Here is a 25,905-nt window from a genome sequence, read left to right as displayed (position 1 = left end):
AAAATCCTTGAACAAATGTCAATGGTTATTTTATAGATTATTTTCTGGGCACAACTGCAGAAGGCTTTGTGCTTTCTTATGCTTCTCTCAAGAACAATAAGCACCTTAACATTCTTTCCAGCCAACTGAACCGAAGAAAGGAAGAAACAAGTCAGAATACAGAGCTAACTCCGGCATCCCGGGTCTGTGCCTGTGGAATGAGGAAAGGGGGCTGGGGCCATGCCTCCATTTTGTCAGTAATGCCTAATATGACTCCCGACAATAAGGAAAACCATTCAAATAGATAAGAAAAAATAATTTGCTTCTGGTCTAGGAGAATTCACGTCATGATCAAATGCTTCAAACCACACTGACCTGCAGCTTATATGATGCTCCTAGTACAGGGGATTCTGGGCTGCTCCAGGCCCTGGACAGATGGTCAAAGGCTCTGACTTACTGGGCCAAAGCCTGAAAAAAGGCTTTAAGGGCCCACCAAAGGCGCCTTGAGACAAGGTGTGAATGTGAGATTTATCTACCATATTATAAAATGAAATGCTTCCCTCCTCATATTCTAGGAAGATACACACTCTGGCCAGGTGCACCTTTACAGTGAGTTTTGTTTCTGGAGAGGTGAGTGCCCAGTACTCCTGCTTATAGAACCTGAGGGCCCAGAAACCATCCTCAGGTTTGATACAAACTCTGCCCTTTCTCATTACATGAGGCCTACAAATCCCCAGGTCCCATGCGCCATGGCTCCCGACCTCTACTTCCCAGTACCACCTCCCTGAGGTGATGACCTGATGACCCAGCACACAGGGAAGAGAACAAAATCTCTGTGGGTCCTCAGGCAGGTCTTGAGACTTCTCTCCCCAGGTTACACGTCTGTTCCCTTCCGACAAGAAGAGGGAAGGGTGGGCGGTGGCTGGATCCAGAGTAATATCCACTGAAAAGACAATAACCATTTTAATATCTGAAAAAGAGGGTGCTATTATTACCCTGAGATATTTTTGAGCTTGTGGGGCACTCATATATTTCCACTTGGACTCTTTCATCTGCCCTCTTTCAATAAATCCTCAGACTGATCCTGAGAGAGTAAGAAGTAGTCTCTCTTCTGCCATCAGGGAATAATTTCACTTACCAGCCTGGAAAAATTCTTTCCTCCAGTCTAAAAAGAAAATAAATAGTCATTATCATACCTAGTACCTGAATTTCCTTGTACAAGAGGTAATTTCTTCTTTCTAATGCTTCTTTTGCTAAGGATCCAAAAGTATTCTATAACTTATCCTTGAACTAAAGCTTTCACTGTTTTTCTTATTAAATATTCTTATAAGAATGAATTCCTCTAAATTATTCTTTATATAGTGCAGACTATAGGCATTCCCAACAAACAGTTACCCTCTTCTTAAACAAATAGCTAAATTATATGCTTGCCTTTCACCACCTTCACTGAATTTAGTTGAGACTACATGACTGAATTGTAGGCAATAAAATGTGCTCAGCACAAGACCATATCATTTCTAGATTTGACAATAAAATAGTTCATGTTATTTTTTTTTTTTCATTTTCATTCTTACCGTACACTTTCCCACCCAACCAAGAACTGTAAGGCCCTAAAAATGGAGAAAACTGGAAAAAAAAAAAAAAAAAAAAAAAACACCTAGTCCTCAGAGTTACTGTTTTAAGAGAGTTGCTCTGGAGAGCCACTGACCAAGATGATATAATTTATATGAGTGTGGTTAAACTGTGGAGATAATAGGAATTGCTTTAAAAAAAAAAATCAAAGCTAATTACACTGTTTGTTGCAGAAATTGCTATTGTAAAGTGAAAGCAAAATACTGTAACCAACACTTTAAAAATGTGTGGTCTTGGTTTAATGCTTAGGTAATAGGAGTGACAGAAAAAGGTGAAACTGACTGCATATAGAGACATCCATGATATGTGTGTGTGTTAAGTTGCTTCAGTCATGTCCAGCTCTCTGCAACTCTATGGACTGTAGCCCACCAGATGCCTCTGTTCATGGGATTCACCAAGCAAGAGCACTGGAGTGGGTTTCCATGCCCTCCTCCAGGAGATCTTCTCAACCCAGGGATTGAACCTGTGTTTCTTATGTCTCCTGCATTGACAAGTGGGTCCTTTACCATTAGCACCACCTGGGAAGCCCAAGATATCCATGATAAGAGGAGACAAAACAGTTGCTAAGACAGTTTCCTATGAGTATTTAGGAAACATATCTTAAGCACTACTCAGGACTAAAGGAGCTAATTTGAAGAGGGTATTCACTGGGTCTGTTATTGACATCCTATTAAAAAAAAACTATTCATTTAATAATAATTATTCACCTTTTTTCACTCATAAATCAAAATAAATGTAAAGCTTCCAAAATGGGTAAATTTTCAAAGTTAAAAGGTGACTATCTAGCCAAGAGTGAACAAACTATGTATGGCCTGGGAGCCAAATCCGGCCCATCCCATGTTTGTTTAAATACAGTTTTATTGTAACACAGCTGTGTGTGTGCATGTGTGTGTTCAGTTGCTGAGTTGTGTCTGAGTATTTGTGATCCCATGGACTACAGCCCACCAGGCTCCTTTGTTCATGGGATTCTCCAGGCAAGAATACTGGACTAGGTTGCCATTTCCTTCTCAACACAGCCATACTAATTATGTATTGTCTGTGGCTGCTTTTGTGCTAAAAGGGCACAGCTGAGTAATTGTGACAGAGACCATGTAACCCACCAACCTTACAATATTTACAGTTTTGGCCTTTACAGAACAAGTATGGCCATCACTTTTGTAGGCCACCTAAAATAAGAGATGAAATTAAAAGTGCACTCAGCACAAGGGAATAGTGCAATTTATTTATGGAATAGAGTGTTTTAGGAAAATTAAGAGTGAGCAGAAATCAAGATGATGGACTTTTTACAGCTTTACCAGGGAGTTTCAAGTGAGCAACCAAAAAGGGGGACCGTAGAAAAAAAATGAGATTGGCAAATAAGTCTATAGCTGTATTTTTCATACAACGATTGACACATGAAACTAACTGAAAGAAAATGTATGAGAAACCTATCAACATGAAGAATATTTCTTGAAGGGCTGAATAAATAACTAAGCAAATCTTCCCCAAGGCAACAACTGAGATTGGAGAAATTGTGAAAAATGATCACTTTATATTGAGACATATATGAGTCATTCATGAAAAAATATTTAAAACTGTTAATTGAAGAATGACAATAAAAGGATGATCTCTTTTTAAAGTAAAATTAAATTAGTAATTTAAAAAGAAGCAAAATTTAGATATACAGAACATCTAGGTATTAATCAACATATTTATAAATAATCTGTGAATCAAAAAGAAAATTTTGAAAATACTTGTAATTGAATAAAAATGAAATCGCTACCTACCAAACTACTGAATGCAGCTAAAAGTATTGCCTAGAGGGAAACTTAGAGCTTTAAATATTTGAAGCGTAAAAAGTATTATTTTAAACCAGTAACCTAGCTTTTCCCCAAATGGACTAAAAGGAGAAGAATAAACTAAATTAGGGCAACAGAACAGAATTTTGAGTCTAGAAGTCAATTTATGATCAAGTGATGTCTTCTCAAAAGTTACCAGTGCAACTCAATGAGGAAAAGTATACTGTTTTCAAGAATTGGTGCTAGCACAGTTGGATATCCACATACAAAAAAAAAAATATGTTTAGATCTTTCTCTCTACCCATGCAAAACAACTAACTCAAAATATGTTATAGACCTAATGGTAATAGCTAAAAATATAAAATTTTCAGTAGAAAAAAATAGAGAAAAAATTCAATAATTTTGTTATATAAGGATAACTGAAGATGTAATATAGTAAGAATAATAAAAACCACAGAAGAGAAAATTATATTTTACTGTCATTTTTTAATTTCTGCTTTAATCAACTTGTAAGACGCATGTGAGAAAAAGATGAAAAGAAAAAATACTTTAAAAATTATTGTTCTTGCTATGTTTGCTAAGGACAAGAAGTTGTGTTCTGTATTTTTTTTCTGTTAGTAGTACAATATTGCATAGACTTTAGGAGCTTAATTCTGTATCTTAGAATCATCTTCTTCAGGGCCATGTACTTACCAGGGTACAATGATGTCTTCTGCCAGCCTGAAAGTGAGCAAAATGAGATAATATTATTCCTCTTCCCTGGTCCTTCTCATAGCTTTTCCTCTCTCATCACTGGCATTCTCTAAGTATTCAGTGACTTATTTACCTCTCCATCCCTTCCCTTCTTCACAATACTGTGACCATGCCTTTAACTTCAGAATGGTTGGGTCTGTGTATGTGAGTGGGAAAATATATAAAGTTAGAAGGAAAAGCTAGAAGCAAGAGAAGGAAGAAAAGGAAAAAAAGAAGTGATGGAAAGAAAGGTAGGTAGTTTAGGAAATGAACATGGAAAGAAAGAATAATAGACAAACTGGAAGGAATGAGGGGAGGTAGAAGGATGGGAGAAACAGGAAGAACAGAGGTGAAAGGATAAAGAACTAAAAGAGTGAGACAAAGATGGAAACAGTAAAGAAAGGATTAGTTAAGGGGATGGAGAGAAAGGAAGGAAAGCTTTAGAAATATCTATCAAAAATTATGTTTTTTTTTCATCTCAAGGAAAAGATATCAACAATTAAGAAAGAAAATGAGTGAATACATTTTTACAGACTCTCTTCCATTCATGCCTCTACGGTGAGCATATACAAGGGTATATTATGCCTGAGTCTTTTGGGAAGGAGGTTCAGAGAAGGGTTAGGTATTTGATTATCTGTGGAATTCTATACAGTGAACAAACTTCTAAGTTACTTACCATTCTGAAATTGAGCTTTCCTCTCATCTGAAAGGAGATGTACACGTAAGACAGAGACTCTCAAAGAGATAAAGACAAAGAAAAAAGATATGCTTTTTTCAAGGGTTTATCTTAATTATTACTATTATTAGTCAAGCCTTTGCTCTCTTCTGAAATTGTTTTTTTATGAATAAAACATTGAATCACATGATTTTAAGTGTTAAATCAAAGCAAGCAGATAAATTATTCCTAGCATGATAGCTGCAATATGTAGAGGCAGTAGGGGAATGCAAAAGATACACGAAATAAGGAGTTAAGGGGAAAGAATAAGGAAAGCAAGGGGTTACCGGCAGAGGACAATCTTGCAAATATTTGACTACTAGAATACAATTACCAATTTAATTTTGCAATTTTCCTGTAAAACAAGAGTGAAAAATGCATTTTAATGTTACAGTGAAACAAACACCTAAACTTGCTTGGAAGGATGACATACGATGACTTAAATTAGCTCATTAAGGTTTTGAAAAACCCTCAGTTTTCTCCAACACTTGTTTCAAAAAAGAAAGAAAATAACAAAACATATTACATGTTAATATAGATAAATAAGTTTACAGTTAAAATTCAAGAGGGAAATCATCCAATTCCTCCATGAAGGTATCCTTTTAGTCATGATAATCATCACATGCAATGCTGTCATGCTATAAATCATCTGTGCAATGGAAACTACTATTTATTCAATGTTTCCAATGACAAATATTTGCTAAGTGCTTTATGTAATTAATAGTTAATACTAGAAAACTAATTGTGAAATAGTGCTCCTCTGTTCACAAAAGAAAAATCTGAGAATCAAAGGGGTCAGTAGCATGAAGAAATTTCTGTTGGTTAATGGACAGATCAATAATTTGAACTCAGTTCTGTTTAAATGTGAAATGAAGACGCTGTATCCCTATGTCTCCCTATCCCTATCCCTTTTGTATCCCTATAAACGTCCTCTCCTGGTCCAGCCTGCTGAGTCTTCAATCACAAGATAGAGAACAGTGGCACTCTTTATAAGGAACAATTTACTGTACTTTTTCAACAGTGTCCTGCATAGAAGAGGTTTTGAATTTTTCTTAGAATCAGATCAAGGGCATAGTAAGCACCAAGAGAGCTCTTTCAAATATATTCTCATTAGAATTTCATTCATTTCAGAGTCATGAGAAGGAGTTACTATTAGCATCATGGGGACAATCAAAATATAACAATACATCAGATAAAGAGAAGAGTGAATAGGAAAAGTGAGTTAGCTGATGAAAGCAGGACAAACAGAAACAGGTAGTAGAAGTTAGTAATATAGTAAGAATGAATAAAATTCACAAAAGAGAAAATTATACATAGGAAGTAGGAGGATTGAAAAAGAGAAGATCTTGGGGCTGGTGTGCTGGGACAATGCAGAGGGAAGGTATGGGGAGGAAGGAGGGAGGAGGGTTCAGGAAGGGGAACACATGTATACCTGTGGTGGATTCATTTCAATATTTGGCAAAACCAATACAATATTGTAAATTTTAAAAATAAAATAAAATTTAAAAATAAAAAATTAATTAATTTAAAAAAGAAAAAGAGAAGATGTAAGAAAAATCACTATAGAAAGATCATATCTTATAAATTGTCATTAAAGTTTACCATTTTCTTTCCTGAGTTGATCTGAAAAAATAAAAAGTAATATATAAATCACCACAATATTGTAAAATGATTAGCCTCCAATTAAAATTAATTAATTTAAAAAATTCTTATGAAAGAGCTAATAGGAAGATCATATTTTGTAAAGAGTCATTGAAGTTTACCATTTTCTTTCCTAAGTTGATCTGAAAAAATAAAAATAATTATATAAGAATTTTTAAGAAACAGCTAATAAGAAGATTATATTTTGTAAAGAGTCATTAAAGTTTACCATTTTCTTTCCTAGGTTGATCTGAAAAAAAAAAAACAAAAAAGTAACATAAAAATTCTTATGAAACATTTAACAGAAAGATCATGTTTTGTAAATAATCATTAAAGTTTACCATGTTCTTTCCTAAGTTGATCTGAAAAGTAAGAAGTAATATAAAAATCACTAAGAAATGGAAACAAACACAAAAACCTTCCAAAATCTCTTCACCTGTTTTATATATAATAGATTACCCACTTCAGAGTGAATAAACATATTTATTTTCTAGGTGTTGTTCTGTAAAATATACAGGGGGCACATTGCTCTTTACCAAATGATGAAGTAGAAAAAGAAATTTTAATTTATCATGACTGAACTTAAAATCCCACAAAATGATTTCCCAAAGTCCTTTTAATGATATGGTAACAATACTGTTATCATCACCATCATCATCATCATTATGACAATTGACTTTTACTGAAGTACTTTCCTGGTACTAGACTCTATGATACTTGTTTTATTTATTTATTTATTTTTTTTATTCTTCCAATTTTATTTTATTTTTAAACTTTACATAATTGTATTAGTTTTGCCAAATATCAAAATGAATCCGCCACAGGTATACATGTGTTCCCCATCCCGAACCCTCCTCCCTCCTCCCTCCCCATACCATCCCTCTGGGCCGTCCCAGTGCACCAGCCCCAAGCATCCAGCATCATGCATCGAACCTGGACTGGCAACTCGTTTCCTACATGATATTTTACATGTTTCATTGCCATTCTCCCAAATCTTCCCACCCTCTCCCTCTCCCACAGAGTCCATAAGACTGTTCTATACATCAGTGTCTCTTTTGCTGTCTCGTACACCGGGTTATTGTTACCATCTTTCTAAATTCCATATATGTGCGTTAGTATACTGTATTTATGTTTTTCCTTCTGGCTTACTTCACTCTGTATAATAGGCTCCAGTTTCATCCACCTCATTAGAACTGATTCAAATGTATTCTTTTTAATGGCTGAGTAATACTCCATTGTGTATATGTACCCCAGCTTTCTTATCCATTCATCTGCTGATGGACATCTAGGTTGCTTCCATGTCTTGGCTATTATAAACAGTGCTGTGATGAACATTGGGGTACATGTGTCTCTTTCCCTTCTGGTTTCCTCAGTGTGTATGCCCAGCAGTGGGGTTGCTGGATCATAAGGCAGTTCTATTTCCAGTTTTTTAAGGAATCTCCACACTGTTCTCCATAGTGGCTGTACTAGTTTGCATTCCCACCAACAGTGTAAGAGGGTTCCCTTTTCTCCACACCCTCTCCAGCATTTATTATTTGTAGACTTTTGGATCGCAGCCATTCTGACTGGTGTGAAATGGTACCTCATAGTGGTTTTGATTTGCATTTCTCTGATAATGAGTGATGTTGAGCATCTTTTCATGTGTTTGTTAGCCATCTGTATGTCTTTTTTGGAGAAATGTCTATTTAGCTCTTTGGCCCATTTTTTGATTGGATCGTTTATTTTTCTGGAGTTGAGCTGTAGGAGTTGCTTGTATATTTTTGAGATTAGTTGTTTGTCGGTTGCTTCATTTGCTATTATTTTCTCCCATTCTGAAGGCTGTCTTTTCACCTTGCTAATAGTTTCCTTTGATGTGCAGAAGCTTTTAAGGTTAATTAGGTCCCATTTGTTTATTTTTGCTTTTATTTCCAATATTCTGGGAGGTGGGTCATAGAGAATCCTGCTGTGATGTATGTCAGAGAGTGTTTTGCCTATGTTCTCCTCTAGGAGTTTTATAGTTTCTGGTCTTACGTTTAGATCTTTAATCCATTTTGAGTTTATTTTTGTGTATGGTGTTAGAAAGTGGTCCAGTTTCATTCTTTTACAAGTGGTTGACCAGATTTCCCAGCACCACTTGTTAAAGAGATTGTCTTTAATCCATTGTATATTCTTGCCTCCTTTGTCGAAGATAAGGTGTCCATATGTGCGTGGATTTATCTCTGGGCTTTCTATTTTATTCCATTGATCAATATTTCTGTCTTTGTGCCAGTACCATACTGTCTTGATAACTGTGGCTTTGTAGTAGAGCCTGAAGTCAGGTAGGTTGATTCCTCCAGTTCCATTCTTCTTTCTCAAGATCGCTTTGGCTATTCGAGGTTTTTTGTATTTCCATACAAATTGTGAAATTATTTGTTCTAGCTCTGTGAAGAATACTGTTGGTAGCTTGATAGGGATTGCGTTGAATCTATAAATTGCTTTGGGTAGTATACTCATTTTCACTATATTGATTTTTCCAATCCATGAACATGGTATATTTCTCCATCTATTAGTGTCCTCTTTGATTTCTTTCACCAGTGTTTTATAGTTTTCTATATATAGGTCTTTAGTTTCTTTAGGTAGATATATTCCTAAGTATTTTATTCTTTCCGTTGCAATGGTGAATGGAATTGTTTCCTTAATTTCTCTTTCTGTTTTCTCAGTATTAGTGTATAGGAATGCCAGGGATTTCTGTGTGTTGATTTTATATCCTGCAACTTTACTGTAGTCATTGATTATTTCTAGTAATTTTCTGGTGGACTCTTTAGGGTTTTCTATGTAGAGGATCATGTCATCTGCAAATAGTGAGAGTTTTACTTCTTCTTTTCCAATTTGGATTCCTTTTATTTCTTTTTCTGCTCTGATTGCTGTGGCCAAAACTTCCAAAACTATGTTGAATAGTAATGGTGAAAGTGGGCACCCTTGTCTTGTTCCTGACTTTAGAGGAAATGCTTTCAATTTTTCACCATTGAGGATAATGTTTGCAGTGGGTTTGTCATATATAGCTTTTATTATGTTGAGGTATGTTCCTTCTATTCCTGCTTTCTGGAGAGTTTTTATCATAAATGGATGTTGAATTTTGTCAAAGGCTTTCTCTGCATCTATTGAGATAATCATATGGTTTTTATTTTTCAATTTGTTAATGTGGTGTATTACATTGATTGATTTGCGGATATTGAAGAATCCTTGCATCCCTGGGATAAAGCCCACTTGATCATGGTGTATGATCTTTTTAATGTGTTGTTGGATTCTGATTGCTAGAATTTTGTTAAGGATTTTTGCATCTATGTTCATCAGTGATATTGGCCAGCTGGTTCTTTGAAAGGATAAATAAAATTGACAAACCATTAGCCAGACTCATCAAGAAACAAAGGGAGAAAAATCAAATCAACAAAATTAGAAACGAAAATGGAGAGATCACAACAGACAACACAGAAATACAAAGGATCATAAGAGACTACTATCAACAATTATATGCCAATAAAATGGACAACGTGGAAGAAATGGACAAATTCTTAGAAAAGTACAACTTTCCAAAACTGGACCAGGAAGAAATAGAAAATCTTAACAGACCCATCACAAGCATGGAAATTGAAACTGTAATCAAAAATCTTCCAGCAAACAAAAGCCCCGGTCCAGACGGCTTCACAGCTGAATTCTACCAAAAATTTAGAGAAGAGCTAACACCTATCCTGCTCAAACTCTTCCAGAAAATTGCAGAGGAAGGTAAACTTCCAAACTCATTCTATGAGGCCACCATCACCCTAATACCAAAACCTGATACTTGTTTTAGACGTAGCATTACATTTGGTCATCAGAAGTGCTCCAGACAAGTAATTACACATATGCAGAGGGGTAAAGTGAAGTTAGAGCAAAGATACATTACTTGCTGAATTCCCCACAGTTGCTTATTTTAGAGTCAGAACTTTATCCAACATTTGTCTGACATCATAAATAATTATTTTACCCAATACAAATATCTGTTCTGTTTTCTGTATTATCTCTGGGCATTTCAGCATCATTTTTAAAATTAGTCTTTCATCTTCTTGTTGAACAGTATGTCAAATGATGGATGAGATTTAGTAATGAATTCACTTTTAAAAGTAATGCCATTTAAAAGCAAACTGGACATCCTTCAGCCCTGAAAATAGCTTTTTAAAAGGTGAAACTCTTCTTAGGATTATAAGAAGTAGAGCTGGCCATTATTTTTAAAACTATCTAAGTAACAGTTAAGAAAATTTTTTCTTTAGAGAAATTCCCTTTTCATAAAAGTGAAGTATTAGTTATCTTTTGTTACTTTGATGACCAAGTTCTTAGATTATTAAAACTATATGGCAGAAAAATTCATACTGGAAAAGAATCATAAATCTTGTTTCCATATACACCCTATTTTCAACTCCACAATGCACTTTGATTCTTCGTTACCTTTGACACTGATATGTCAAGAAATTGTTAAATGTTTTTATGGGAGTTGGACTTCCTCTTCTGTTTTATGATTCTATTTACTACATACAAATAATATCCATTTTCCATAAAATTTAACACTGCTTTGTCTGCATATTTCTATAAAATTTAACACTGTTTTGGTCCCTCTCTATTTGTTATCATTTGCTTTGACTTTCATTGTAATATGAGTGAGTGGAAGTCTCTCAGTCACGTCCAACTCTTTGTGACCCCATGGCCTATACAGTCCATGTAATTCTCCAGGCCAGAATACTGGAGTCAGTAGCCTTTCCCTTCTCCAGGGGATCTTCCCAATCCAGGGATTGAACCCAGGTCTCCAGCAGTGCAGGTGGATTCTTTACCAGCTGAGCCACAAGAGAAGCCCAAGAATATTGAAGTGGGTAACCTATCCCTTCTCCAGGGCATCTTCCCCACCTAGGAATCGAACTGGGGTCTCCTGCATTGCAGGTGAATTCTTTACCAACTGAGCTATCAGGGAAGTCCCTCATTGTAATATAATTCTTCCAATAACAGGTCTCTCTGGTAAAAAGATATAAGCATATAAAAACTGTTAGTTATTTTTAACCAATCTACTCCAATGATCCATAATTGAACCTAATATGTGTCAAAACAGAAAAAATGGGATGTGCACTTGCCTGTGTATGTTATTATTAGACAAAGAGACTTTCAGTAAAAGAATGAAGCCTTAGATAAAGTAGCACCCTCAAATACTATGAAGTACTATGTAATATTGTGTGATACATAGCAAGACTATGTAAAGAGTTTGTCAGACAGTCAAAAAGTTAAACACTTCATATTCTTTCCTATTTCAACCACAGTAGTGAAAATCAAATTAGTCATGTAACATAATCAAAAACCTCCAATTATTAATTCATACATATATACCTCTTTTATTTACTATAGTTTACTACATTCATACTATGTACTCCAAATGAAACAAATCTAAATGCCAAGTGCTTAAAACCATAAAAAAAAGAAAACATAAAGTTACATTATCATAACCTTGGGCTTGAGAATGAATTCTTAGAAATGATACCAATGCAAAAGGAACAAAAGAAAGAACAACAGATAAATTGGAGTTGATTTTTTAAAAATTTGAAAACTTCTGTTCATCAAAAGATTGAATAGTGAAGAGATAAGGTATAGAATGGGAGAAAATATTTGCAAATTACATATTTTAAGGGCCTAGGATCAAATATGTATATAAAGAAAATAAAGTTCTGACTGCTCAGTGATGGAAAACAAAAAAGAATCCAGTTTTAAAATGAGCAAAGGTCTTTTTAAAAAAATGAGCAAAGGTCTTGAATAGACATTTCTCCAAGGAAGATGTACAGTTGACTAACTAGCATATGAAAAGATAACTCAATTTCTTTTGTCCATTGGGAGATGCAAATCAAAACCCTAATGAGATATCACTTTCCAGGCACTACTATGACTATAATTTTCAAAAATAAAAAGTAACAAGTGTTATTGAGATAGAAGACACAATAGAACTCTAATACATCGCTGATTGTAATGTAAAATGGTGCCATCTTTATAGGAAACAGTTTGGCGGATTTTCAATAAACTAAACAATGTATGCCATATGACCCAGTAATTGCTAAATATACACCCCTACAACTGAAAACAGGCATTTAAAGAAAAACATAGCAATCGAAAGCAGTACCATTCACAATAATCAAAAAAGCATAAAAAGGCCAAATGTCCATCAACAATTTATGGATAAACAAAATGTGGTATACCTAGACAATGAACTCGGCCTTAAAAAGGAATGAAGTATTGATACATGTTACAACATAAATGAACCTCAGAAACTATGCAAGTGAACAAAGGCAAACACAAAATATGTGGCATAGAGTATAATTCCACGCATATGGGATCAGAGACAGAAAGCAGACCAGTGGCTGCCAGAGACTAAGAAGTGGGGAAATGAGAAGTGACTTCTTAATGAGTGTGAAGTTTACTTTTAAGGTGATAAAATTATTTTGGAACTAGATGGAAGTGATAGTATCATGAATGTATCAAACGCCACTGAATTGCACACTTCAGTGGTTAACTTGATGTTAGGTGAATTTTACCTCAATAGAAGTAAAAAATAAATCAATAGAAGCAATCCAAAAATAAAATAACAGAAGGTCAAATCAATTCATTTACTCACGGACAAAGCCGTTGGTTCTAACAGTGCAAAAATACTCATAGATAAAGTTGCTGTCATGGAGAAGGCAATGGCACCCCACTCCGGTACTCTTGCCTGGAAAATCCCATGATTGGAGGAGCTTGATAGGCTGCAGTCCATGCAGTTGCTAAGAGTCGAACACGACTGATTGACTTCACTTTCACTTTTCACTTTCATGCATTGGAGAAGGAAATGGCAACCCACTCCAGTGTTCTTGCCTGGAGAATCCCAGAGACAGAGGAGCCTGGTAGGAGGCTGTCTATGGGTTCGCACAGAGTCGGACACGATTGAAGTGACTTAGCATAGAGTTGCTCTCATAGAGTCAAGGGCTGCCATTAGTTATATAATGTATATTTGTCTGAAGATAAAAGACCCACCTTGTTCTGACTTCTTTTCTTCCTTCACTGTCTCTGAAAACATATTAGACAAAATTTGAACAATAGGCAAAAACAAATTGAAACAAGTTTACTACAGATTATATTGAAGCAAATTGCAAACAGGACAAACGGAGTTTCAAATAGATTGGTTTGCAGGGGAAAACTTTTATTTTGTGTAATATCAAAATACTGGAAACTTTTCCTTGTTATTATCTAATACTATGATGTTTGCTGCAATATCTTTTAAGTGGATCAAAACTTAAAACTCACCGTTTTTTTATTTTCTCTGCAAAACAAGTAAGATAAGTATTGATATTAAAAAATTGAGGTAATTAACAAATTAAAAATTCACAAATAAAATTACAGAGAAATGAATAGTAATTCTTTTATGGACAAAATTCTATTTTTCATAATGCCAATGTACCAGGAACATAGCTTTTCCATAAATCAGGTCTGATTTTTCTTCAATTATTTATTTTCCATTTGGGAGGAGATAAATTGTCCTTTGACTTCTTTCTCTTAATAAAAGATTAGATAAACTCATTTATTTCCAATAAATTGATACAACTTACAAATGAATTAAGAATTAGAATCAATTAGGTTATTAGTCAAATCTTTGTATATGGATGAAGATAACATACCTTTTTCTTTCTTCACGTTTTCTAAAAAAAAGGGGGGGGGGAATTTTTAATTTTCAGAATAAAAACTGATAAAGACAAACTCTTCACCTTATTTCTATCCATCAAATCCTTCCCTTCCTCTTTATTAATCCCTCTGGGGTCATTCCTTTAAGCTTGTACAAATTCCTTTAGAGTTTCTCATTAAACAGATTCTAATACTATATAGATTCTAATACTATATTGATTGCTTTAGTTTATTATTAGGAATTTTAAAAGATATTTGGTGAAATTTTGCATCCTGTTTTGTGCCAATATCCATTTTTCTGTTGTGATGACTATATTAACTTAAATTGAGTTTTTAAAAATTTTATCTTGATTTGATTTAAGATTTTATCTTGATTTTATTTAAAGTCAGTGTGTCAGTTTTTAGAATAAAATATTTTCATGGGATGTCATTCAATAATATTCATTGATTTCTACTGCTAAGTATCTAGGCTGAAAAAAAAATCTGTGTATTTCCTTGAATATTTCTGTATATTCAGAAGTTTTGAATTTGTATAATATTGCATATTTTATTTTCTAAGGAGTTCCTTTTTTTTTTTTCCTAAAAGCAACTTTAAAAATTGTGAAAACCCTGTGGTAAAATTTCTTAACATTACCCTGCAAATCTTGATTGAGAATATAGGATTTTTTCTTTACATATTATAATGCAATCCTCCACCAGATTTAGGAATCTACTCTCTAATATAAGAAAAATAATTCCTATATTTGACCATGAAGATTTCAACAAGGACTTCCCTGGTGTTCCAGAGGTTAAGAATACATCTGCCAATGCTGGGGACGTGGATTTGATCCCTGATCCTGGAAGATCCCTCATGCCACAGAACAACTAAGCCTATGCACCACAACTACTGAATCAATGCTTAGAGCTCATGTGCCGGAAACTATTTTAGAGCCCACATGCTGTAATCCATCTGCCTAGAGCCTGTACTCTATGACGAGAAAAGCCACTGCAATGAGAAGCTTGTACACCACAACAAACAGTAGCCCCTACTCATCCCGCTAGAGAAAGCTGGTGTACAGCAACAAAGACCTAGCACAGCAAAAGGAAAAAAAATTAATAAATAAATATTTCAACAAAATTATATCAGTGGTAGTCAATTCATAACATTTTTGCAGATATATCTGATAATGAAAAAAACATCATCATTAAAATATTTCCTTGGGGCTGGTGCACTGGGATGGCCCAGAGAGATGATATGGGGAGGGAGGAGGGAGGAGGGTTCGGGATGGGGAACACATGTATACCTGTGGTGGATTCATTTTGATATTTGGCAAAACTAATACAATTATGTAAAGTTTAAAAATAAAATAAAATTAGAAAAAAAAAAAAACAAACAAAAATATTTCCTGATAGATAGAGCTCAGATATGACTCTTTACAGCTTCAAGCAGGTATTTCTAATGATAACAATCGAAACAACTCTGGAGAGAAAGAGAGAAACTGAGAGACTGAAAGAGAGAATCTACTCTCAATGAAAAGTTATCAAAATAGTTGACAAAAGTCAACTATTTATTTATTCTGTTAATTTAAAAGAAATGTTTTCAGAAACTTTGTAGTTTGGATGAATAGTACACTTGATGAATTGAAATTTGTCAAAATCATTCTTAAATAGTGTTGTCCAGAACTAAATGAATGAGTTCCCATCAAAAGTACACAGTGGAGTGAGACTATTCCTGCTCTTGCCTCCAGTTCAGCTTTTATAAAGGGAAGTTCAGATTCTGCTCATCTCTATTATCATCACCATTTGGAAGCCATGTCAAAGTCTGTTAGATAGTGGACAGTTCCCTTAAGATATCATGACTTTAATTATTTAAGTATTTAGTAACTTACCATTTTTGTGATATTCCCTCCAGGATACTCCAATAATAAAGAACGTTACTAAGAGGTAGAGAAGTTGAATTGCAGGGAAAGTGTCTATGTCATTTACTCTGGGGGGAAATTCTGAAAAAGGTACACCAGAGAATTTTCTTATTAGTATCCAGACCAATCCTATTGTTTAATTCCACACTTTAATTCCACACTTCAAGTAACCTGTAAGTCTATGACCAAGTTTCAACCTTCGTAGACAGACTTGGAGTGGAATGGATAGCGGCAACCACTCAGAAAACAATGTGGAATTGAATATCTCAGGGTAGGCCAAGGGTTGGCAAGATGCTTCTCCCATGGGTTGTAAAGGATTGCTGAGTGTGGACCCTTTACAATAAATGAGGGACTCTCTGCCAAATTCTAGATATGCCCTCATGATTTTCCTATATCCTATGAAGTTTAACATGATCTAGGTCAGGCATTGCCTGACAATGGCCTACAGGTCAAATCAAATCTGACATATATTTTTGGAAGATTTGTGATGTCAGAGTGAATTTCACATTGCTACATCAATGGGAAAATAAATAGTATTTGTGACACAAAATTAAAAACTCAAATTTTATTGTCATTCCATTGAACTCAGCATGCTTATTCATATACATGTGGTTTATAACTGGTTTTTTTCACTATAATAACAGATGAATAGTTTCATCAAGACTGAAATGCAGTGACAGTTATAACTCCCTATTATTTTAAGTGGCTGGACTGTCACAGCATTGCAAAATTTTACTTTATAGCTTTGCTTTATTGCCAAGTAACACTAAACATGTCAAAACAAGTAAAAGAGGGGGGGAAAGTAGAATTTGAATAAAACATTTTGAGATACATTAGGGTATGCATTGTCTTATTATTGAATTACATGTATTTATTATGCAACAATACTGTCGCTTTGTTAAAAGATAGCAATATGCACTGGCATTGCCAGACTAGCACCCATTACAATATTTTCAAATTATGGTAAAGCAACCATAAGAAAAATTATAAAATTAAAAATTAAATATCTCATTATAGAAAAGATTTTTTTCATGAAAATATAAAATGAAAATAAGGCTGCACCAAAGAAAGTTTTATAACTCATTTCTTAATCAAGTAAGAGATGCCACTAAGCAACGGTGCTGCTGCTGCTAAGTCACATCAGTCGTGTCTGACTGTGCGACCCCATAGACTGCAGCCCACCAGGCTTCCCGTCCCTGGGATTCTCCAGGCAAGAACACTAGAGTGGGTTGCCATTTCCTTCCCCAATGCATGAAAGTGAAAAGTGAAAGTGAAATCGTTCAGTCATGTCTGACTCTTCGATACCCCATGGACTGTAGCCTACCAGACTCTTCCATCCATGGGATTTCGCAGGCAAGAGTACTGGAGTGGGTTGCCATTGCTTTCTCTGTAACCAATGGTAAGTGAGATTAATTTTGTTTGATTGGAGAAGCTAAAGAAATGTGTCCAGACTGAGAAAATAAATTCAAATCTATTAGTGCTTTGGTGAGCACATTTTTTCAAGTAGTTGAAGATACTAGAAAAATATCATCAGTCAATTAAGAAACCAGGGGACTATCTAGTTCTGGGAAATAATGGAATAGACACCTATCCCTATGCTGCTAATAATTGAAGCCCCAAGCACTACATATATATATCAAATACAAAGAGACTGTAAAAGATGTCAGCAATGACATATATAGTGAGCTCTCTCTACCTCCATCTTTTTTTTTTTTTTTTTTGTCTCTCCTAATGTATCCCTGAGTGGGTGCTGGAGAAACCAATAATCCAGAAATGCCAATGGGTAAAGACAAAGCTTCCCAGATGCTGGTGGTGCTGATGAAAGTCGTTCAGTCATGTCTGACTCTTTGCGACCCCAAGAACTACACAGTGTACGGAATTCTCCAGGCCAGAATACTGGAGTGGGTAGCCTTTCCCTTCTCCACGGGATCTTCCCAACCCAGGGATTGAACCCAGGTATCCAACATTCCATGTGGGATTCTTTACCAGCTGAACCACCAGGGAAGCCCAAATGACTCCTTGGTAAAGAATCTGCCGCCAGTGCAGGAGACACAGGAAACACACGTTGGGTTCCTGGGTCAGGAAGATCTCCTGGAGGAGGAAATGGAAGCCCACCCCAGTATTCTTGCCTGGAAAATCCCGTGGACACAAGAGCATGGTGGGCTACAGTCCATGGGGTGGCAGAAAGTCGGACATGACTGAGTACACACATGCATGCTAAGACAAAGTAACCCCCAAGAAAAGCTTGCTCTTTGTGGTCACAGGACCAGGAATGGACAACCTAATGAGATGAAAACTTTTAAGCAATAACTTCCTGACTCCAGCCCAATACCGCAGAGAAAACCATAATCCCACTCCTGCTCTTCAGCAAAGACTGAGTAGCCTAGTGATTCACCTTCACTCAGTTAACAATGTGCCCCATCCTGTCCTGGCTGGTGTCACTGAGGGCAAAGTGGAGAGCTGGAACTTTCATTCCCACTCAGCAGCAGTGAGGTCAGTGCCCCTGCCCTGCCACAGAGTCGGTGGAGATACACAGAAAATAGTAATGAGGTGCCCTCTCTACCAGGTGAGGTACTGTCAGCAGAGGACCAAAGGGGAACCTGAGCTTTCAGCCCTACCCAGCAGCAACAAAGTGCCTCTCTCCTTCGACAGTGTTAAATAATGCTAAGTGGGAAACCACTACTTCCACCTTCACTTATCAACATGAGATGATACCTTCATTTTCCCATACATGTGGTGCCATTTGAGGCTTGATACAATAGATGATGTAATAAAATACACAGCCTCATAACATAAGACCCAAGATGTCCAGGATACAATAGAAAATCACACTTCATACCTGGGAGAACCAAGAAAATATCATCTTAAGTGAAAAAAAGGCAATACGTACCAGCATCAAAATGACAAAGATATTTGTCAAGGATTTTATGTGGTAATCATAAAAATAAGCAATTACAAACTCACTTTTGACAAATGAAAAAATATAGTCTTCATAAATAAATAGAAGAAACAAAGGATAAAATAGAAATTTATGAAATAGAAAATACAATATTCAAAATAAAATATTCACTGAAGGTTTAACAGAGAATGGAGATGATAGAAGAATTAGTCAGTGAACTTGAAGATAGTACTATGCTAATTAGCCAAACTGAACAATGAAGAGGAAATAGACTGAAATAAACAACAAAATCTCAATAACAAAAGATCTAATGTACATGTCATTGGGGTCCCAGGAGACTAGAAAGACTGTGGAACTGAAAAAGTATTTGAAGAAATAATGACTAAAAATGTCCCAAATTTGACAAAAGACATTAACCTATATACTCAATAAGCTGAGCAAACCACAAATAAGATACAACTAAACAAATCCATGCCAAGATACATCATAACCCAACTTCTGAAAAGTAAAGAGAAAGAAAACATCTTGAAAGTAAAGGAATGATTCTTTACTTTTATGAGAAAAATGATCTGAATTATATTAATAGTAGATTTCTAATAAAAAACTAGAGCAGTCTGAGGAACGGGCAGAATATTTTTAAAGTACTGAAAGAAAATAACACAAACAAGTTTAATACTCAGAGAAAACATTCTTTAGGAGTTAAAGGGAAATAAAGACATTTTCAGATTAAGGTAAGCTAAGAGAATTTCTTGAGAGCAGACCTGTCCTAAAAGAATAGCTAAATAAAGGTCTTGAAATTGAAAGGGAATGATAAAATAAGAAGTCTTGGAACATCAGTAAGGAAGACAGAACAAGGGAAGGAGTACAAACATGGACAAATATGATAGGTTTTTCTTTTTAGTTTTCTAAAATATATTTGATGGTTGAAGCAAAAGTTGTAACATTATGGATGTGAGAGTTGGACTGTAAAGAAAGTTGAGTGCTGAAGAATTGATGCTTTTGAACTGTGATGATGGAGAAGACTCTTGAGGGTCCCTTGGACTGCAAGGAAATCAAACACTGAATATTCACTGGAAGGACTTATACTGAAGCTGAAGCACCTACTTTGACTACCTGATGCCAAGAGCTGACTCTAGAAAAGACGCTGAGACTGGGAAAGATTGAAGGCAGGAGAGGGGATGACAGAGGATGAGATGGTTGGATGACATCACAGATTCAATGGACACGAGTTTGAGCAAATTCCAGGAGATAGTGAAGGACAGGGAGGTGTGGGGTTCTTCAGTCCACCGGGTCTCAAAGAGTGAGCAACTAAAGAACAACAGCAACAAAGTTTCAAGCATCTATTCAAAGTAGTGAAATGTCAGCACCAGTAGTCTGTGATAAAGTATCCGTACAGCATACTATCAGACTATTCCCCCATTCTTCTACTCAGAGAACCCTTAGTTTTTGCTTTCATTGTGATGTAAGCTACACACTCAGCCTCCTAATATTTTTTCAGAATCTGGTGACCCATCTGGACCTTCTTTTTCACAACCATTTCTCTTTTTTCCTTTTTCCTTTTCGACTCTCACTTTGACTCTTAACCATCCATGCTATCATGAAGCTACCTTACCACCTAAGATCCCATATCACATTCCAGCTCAGTGTGAACTGGTCATCTTTTAGGCCTTGTTTCCTGTTTTGTGTGCGGCCTCAGACACACCCAGGAGTCCTAAGCCTTGAATGTGGTACAGGGGATCATATTCTTGGTGCTGCAAGGAGGGAGTGTAATTACATTAAAAACAACAAGCAATTACTCTTTCCCCTTTTGAAATTAAGCAAATAAATGTGTACATAAGACACTGTATCACCCAAAACAGCAGAATAAAATGCTATTGAGTTTTCTAGGTAGTTGTGTAAGAAATCCCATTTTCTACATATTCATTTTGAAAAATGTCATTTTATATATGTGTGTGTGTATGTGTGGAATATATGTATATGTAATATTCAGTTCAGTCGCTCAGTCATGTCCGACTCTTTGAGACCCCATGAATTGCAGCATGCCAGGCCTCCCTGTCCATCACCAACTCTAGGAATTCACCCAGACTCATGTCCATCAAGTCAGTGATGCCATCCAGCCATCTCATCCTCTGTCATCCCCTTCTCCTCCTGCCCCCAATCCCTCTATGGAATATTATTCAACCACAAAAAATTAAATTCTGCCATTTACAACAAAACAGATGGATCTGAATGGTATTATGCTTGATGAAATAAGTCAGACAGAGAAATAAAAATACTGTATATTTTCTATTATATGTGGAATCTGAAAAACAAAACAAATAAACCAATACAACAAAAGAGAAACTGACACAGAAACAGAGAAAGCTAGCGGTTACAAGGAGAAAGACAGTTGGGGGAAGAGGGATGATAGGGGAAGAGTATTAAGAGGTATAAACTGCTGCTGCTGCTGCTGCTAAGTCGCTTCAGTAGTGTCTGACTCTGTGCGACCCCATGGACTGCAGCCTACCAGGCTTCTCCGTCCATGGGATTCTCCAGGCAAGAACACTGGAGTGGGTTGCCATTTCCTTCTCCCAGGAAACTGGAGATATAAATAATATACTAGAATATAATGTGCAGCACAGAGTATGTAGCAACATTATGTAATAATTTAAATGGAGTGGTAATACACAAAAACATCAAATCAATATGTTGCATACATGAAACTATAAATCAACTATACTTCAATAAGAAAGAAACAGTAGAAATGATACACTTAAATATTCCAGTTATGAGTGCTTCACTTAAACATTTAAAACATCTAACTGCAAACTAACAGTGGTTAGCAGATAATTTACTTAAAGATATAAATTTGGCTAAGAATCCAACAGAATTTTGTATAAATAGTAAAATCTTTTCCAATTGATTTCCTAGAAACTTAAATTTGAGTACATAACAGTACTTTACAACAATACATAAAAGATAAAATCTGAAATTTTATTTGGTGAGGCAAGTCACTATGTAAGACAGAATCACATCCAAGAGAATCAGATTTTATGACAAAAAGCAAGAATCTGAGAAATGAGCAATAAACAGGGAAAATCCTTTTTCATCTTTGAATCTGATCTTTACTGTGGAAGCCTACATGAAAAAACGTTCATTCTCTTTTTATATAAAGTTTTAAAGGAGGGAGGGGCAACATAAGAGTGGTATGGGTGTGGGAGGTACAAACTATTGCGTGTAAGACAGGCTACAAGGATGCACTGAACATCACAGGGAACCCAGTCAATGTTTTGTAATTACTGTAAATGGAGCATAACCTTTAAAAGTATGTGAAAAAGCTCATTCATTTAAATGAAAATTCTGTGTGTAAATTTTTTCAGAAAATGCATTTGAAGTTAATAATATAGTCATATATCATTCAGATTATTTAATTGCTGTTTTTTTAAGTGAATATCTAAGTAATTGATTTAAATTTCAAGAATTCTAAAACTTTAAGTATGAGATGTAGCCATCTTTACTTAATGAAATCTCATTTTACAGTTTCATTATGTGTAATGATGTATTTTACACAAAAAGAAGTGTAAAATGTTCTCACTTGTTTTTGTTTCTATTAGTATTCTTCTTCTTGCTTGAGATCCACCAATTCCCTACCTATTTTCTCAGCCAAATGCCTGAGAAATGCCTGAGAGACCTGATTTTATCTACTTAAGTACAATTGGTACCATGTGAGCAGAAAGTTTGGTCCAGCTCTCCTTCTAGGTAAATGGTCATTCCATCTACTGGTATTTTAGCTCCTTCATCCTATCTTCTTCCTCAAAAAGTGACCAGATCACCTGCCATTGTCTTTCTATCATGTATAAGTATACTTCTTCTCCTAGCATTATACTGCAAATTCACAGATAATGGTTAGCAGCAATAACATTGCTAAATCAGATTTTTATTTTTCAACCAGTGTTCTTCAGTTTTCTACAACATGGATATTATCTACCATTCCATTCATTTTTTAATATAAATTGATGTGTCTTTCTAAAACATTATTTCCTACATCCATTCCTATCCATAGGACTATTTTTCTCTGTCACTTCTTTGTCCTCATATTTTTCCACTACTGAGTATTGCTTTGAAAGCAAGCAAATTATTATGTATATGAAATACATGCATAAAATCATAATAGGTAAAGCAATGAGAAAAATTGTGTTCAAATTCAAAAGTCACATATAATCATCGAGGAAGTCAATGTAACAAACTACATTATCTTTCTTGTTATATATGCATATTTTAGATTCTAAACAGATTAATCAATAATAGCAAAAATGTGTATGTGATAATATGGTCTTCTACATAAGGAAACACTGGAGAAACTTACATATACATATCAACCATTCTAATGAAAAAGTAGCTGCAACAAAAAGAAGGTCTTCATTACATATTGCAAAGCAGTTCAATGTTTAAAGTTAACATCAAAGTAGTCCAATGCCATATTCTTGCATAAAACAGTTTTAGAGCATTATATAAATCTTATGTTACAATAATTTGAATAATACCCCACTGATGGCCAGAAAACTTTTTCCGATCTCTATCTGTTCATGAGTTGTCCTTGCTTATTTTTCCAAACAGAGATGGTTGCTTACTTACCTACAGTGGCATTATACATAAATTTTTTCAAAACTTACTATATATCAGAATATTAGCCACCACAAGTTGGATCTCTACTCCACTCATAAATATTTCTAATTAGTGCACATTAAAATATATTCACCATGGATATTAAAATTCATGAATATAAAAATATTAAAATAATATCTTGAAATTCCACAACAATGTGTTCCTTAAAAGAAGCCTTTATTTCATCATTACACAGAGTGGCCAGTTTTGAGAGTAAAGTGTGTTAGTTGCTCAGTCACATCCAATTCTTTGCAACTCCATGAACTGTAGCCTGCCTGCCAGGCTCCTCCATCCATGGAATTCTCCAGGCATGAATACTGCAGTGGGTAGCCATTACCTTAGAGTAGCTTCCCGACCCAGGGTTTGAATCCAGGTCTCCTGTACTGCAAGCAGATTCCTTACTGTCTGAACCACCAGGGAAGCCAGTATAAGAGTATTAGTTTTCAGTTCTATGAGGTAATTTTTTATGACTTTAGAATGCAAATATCACACATTAATTGCTAATTTCTGATTATATTTTTGAAATAAGTGATGTTCTAATGATATACAGAAAAGAATGTATGGAAGTCAGATTGACCAGACTTGAGGGAGTGGAAATCCAAGTCTCACACCTTGTACCCTGAGGTCTGCTCTATCTTTGTGACTCAAATGCTTTTGTTAGAAGCACTAGCTAGACATACAGGCTCTCTCTCTCTCTCTCTCTCTCTAACACATGAACACACAAAAGCACAAACAGTATCAGCAGTATCAAAAAATAAAACTCACCTGTATGACTTCCATTCGTCATAGGTGATTTTCTATAGTGATCTATTAGATAAGTCACCATTTTAAGAAGGAAGTTGTTTCATGCCTGTTACTTGTGGCCCAAAGAAAGTCTCAGCTTGGTCCTGAGTTGTGTTGGCAGGATTTTGAAATATCTTTGTGTCCCTTCTACAAACACAGACGGAGAAGAGATTATATGACCCAAGGCAATATCCCCGGGTAAGAGAGAAGTTCCAGTCATATGAATCAGGTTTCTGGTTCTTGAGTGCTGCAGGTGCAGCATGGAATTAACCAGAAGCAGGAAAGGAGACCCTGTACTCTGAACCTTATATGATCACAAAACAATACTTCAGAAGCAGTTATTCATTTGAATAAATCTGCAAATAACTGCATATACACAGAAAATCCATTGGTAAATCTCAGATTAGATTTCTTTTTTAATTTTTCTCTTCATGCAAGTCAACCATAGTGTCTAGTGCTGAAACACGAAGAACTTTTATGTTCACTTGATCTTTTATGTAGACTAATTATAGACCAATTAAACTAAACCAGAGTTGTTACTGCTTAACAATCCTGCCCAGGTCCAATCTCAGACTAATCAAATAGAAATTTCTTAGGGGTGGAAGGAAGAAAGAGAAGGTAAAACTATGAATCAGTAATTTAAAATATATTCTCAAGTGATTATACTGTGCCATAGTGCTCCTGTCTCAGTTATGTCCCACTCTTGCTTGCCCCCATGGACTGCAGCCCACCAGGCTCTTCTGTCCATGGGATTTTCCAGACAAGAATACTGAAGTGGTTGCCATTTTCTTTCCTCCTCTGGGGATCTTCCCAACCCCAGGATTAAATCCTGGTCTCTAGCATTGCAGGCAGATTCTTTATCTCTGAACCATCAGGGAAGTTGATTATACTGTACAACCCAGAATTAAGAAATGCAGTCTTAGGCTGGCTGACTTCTCCATGCTTCCTATCCCTTATCTGTCCGCTCCTGTTAAGCACTCAAATTAAGGTGACCTGGAAGGGAGTGTATTGTTCAAGGAGCCTCTTATCAAACCAGCCACTTCTTATCAAAAGAAATATTTTGAACTCTGTTCCTCTCAAGAGTTTCAATCACAATTGAGTTTTCTTGATTCTTATCACTATCTTCATAGGTATAAAGACACTGGTACCTCACTCAAAAATGTGCTGTATGTCACTAAAAATCATGAGGGTAGTTAATGTATAATTAGTCTTTGAGCAAAGGTAGGGCTTAGTACTTTGCCCTAAGCCTGCACAGGGCAAGTTACATTTTGAATCCATTTGTAAGACTTGCAGTTTGGACCTCAAAGCCCTGTTAACTAAAAAATTTATTCACAATGTAAAGTTGAGAGTTATGGGTTTTTTTAATTAATTTATTTATTTTAATTGGAGGCTAATTATTTTACAATATTGTGGTGGGTTTTGCCATACATTGACATGGATCAGCCATGGGTGTACAGGTGTCCCCCATCCTGAACCCCCTTTCCACCTCCCTCCCCATCTCATCTCTCAGGGTTGCCCCAGTGCACT

General features: G+C 35.6%; 2 protein-coding genes across 2 annotated transcripts in view; both read right to left on the bottom strand.

Moving 5' to 3' along the window:
* LOC147346997 (butyrophilin subfamily 1 member A1-like) overlaps window positions 1-229 on the bottom strand; it is a 44,077-nt gene extending 43,848 nt beyond the window's left edge. Inside the window, exon 1 of the mRNA XM_086370562.1 lies at window positions 170-229. Within this exon, the coding sequence (XP_086226688.1) occupies window positions 170-229 (60 nt within the window). The remainder of the gene's footprint in view (window positions 1-169) is intronic.
* Window positions 214-24,382, bottom strand: LOC147346996 (butyrophilin subfamily 1 member A1-like). Its single transcript, XM_086370561.1, has 7 exons — window positions 24,361-24,382; window positions 16,023-16,133; window positions 13,510-13,542; window positions 6,707-6,727; window positions 4,083-4,109; window positions 1,118-1,144; window positions 214-922 (listed from the first exon to the last, which is right to left on the bottom strand). The coding sequence occupies exons 1-7, from the start codon at window positions 24,380-24,382 to the stop codon at window positions 375-377; spliced, it is 789 nt and encodes a 262-aa protein (XP_086226687.1). The 3' UTR covers window positions 214-374.
* Window positions 24,383-25,905: the final 1,523 nt, after the last annotated feature.

This window comes from Bos grunniens, chromosome 23, assembly GCF_055505025.1.
Source record: "Bos grunniens cultivar Pamir isolate PY7600 chromosome 23, Bosgru_T2T1.0, whole genome shotgun sequence".
In the NCBI taxonomy this organism is placed as follows: domain Eukaryota; kingdom Metazoa; phylum Chordata; class Mammalia; order Artiodactyla; family Bovidae; genus Bos; species Bos grunniens.
The sequence above is the reverse complement of the archived record's forward strand: the minus strand, read 5'-3'. Positions and strand labels throughout refer to the sequence as shown.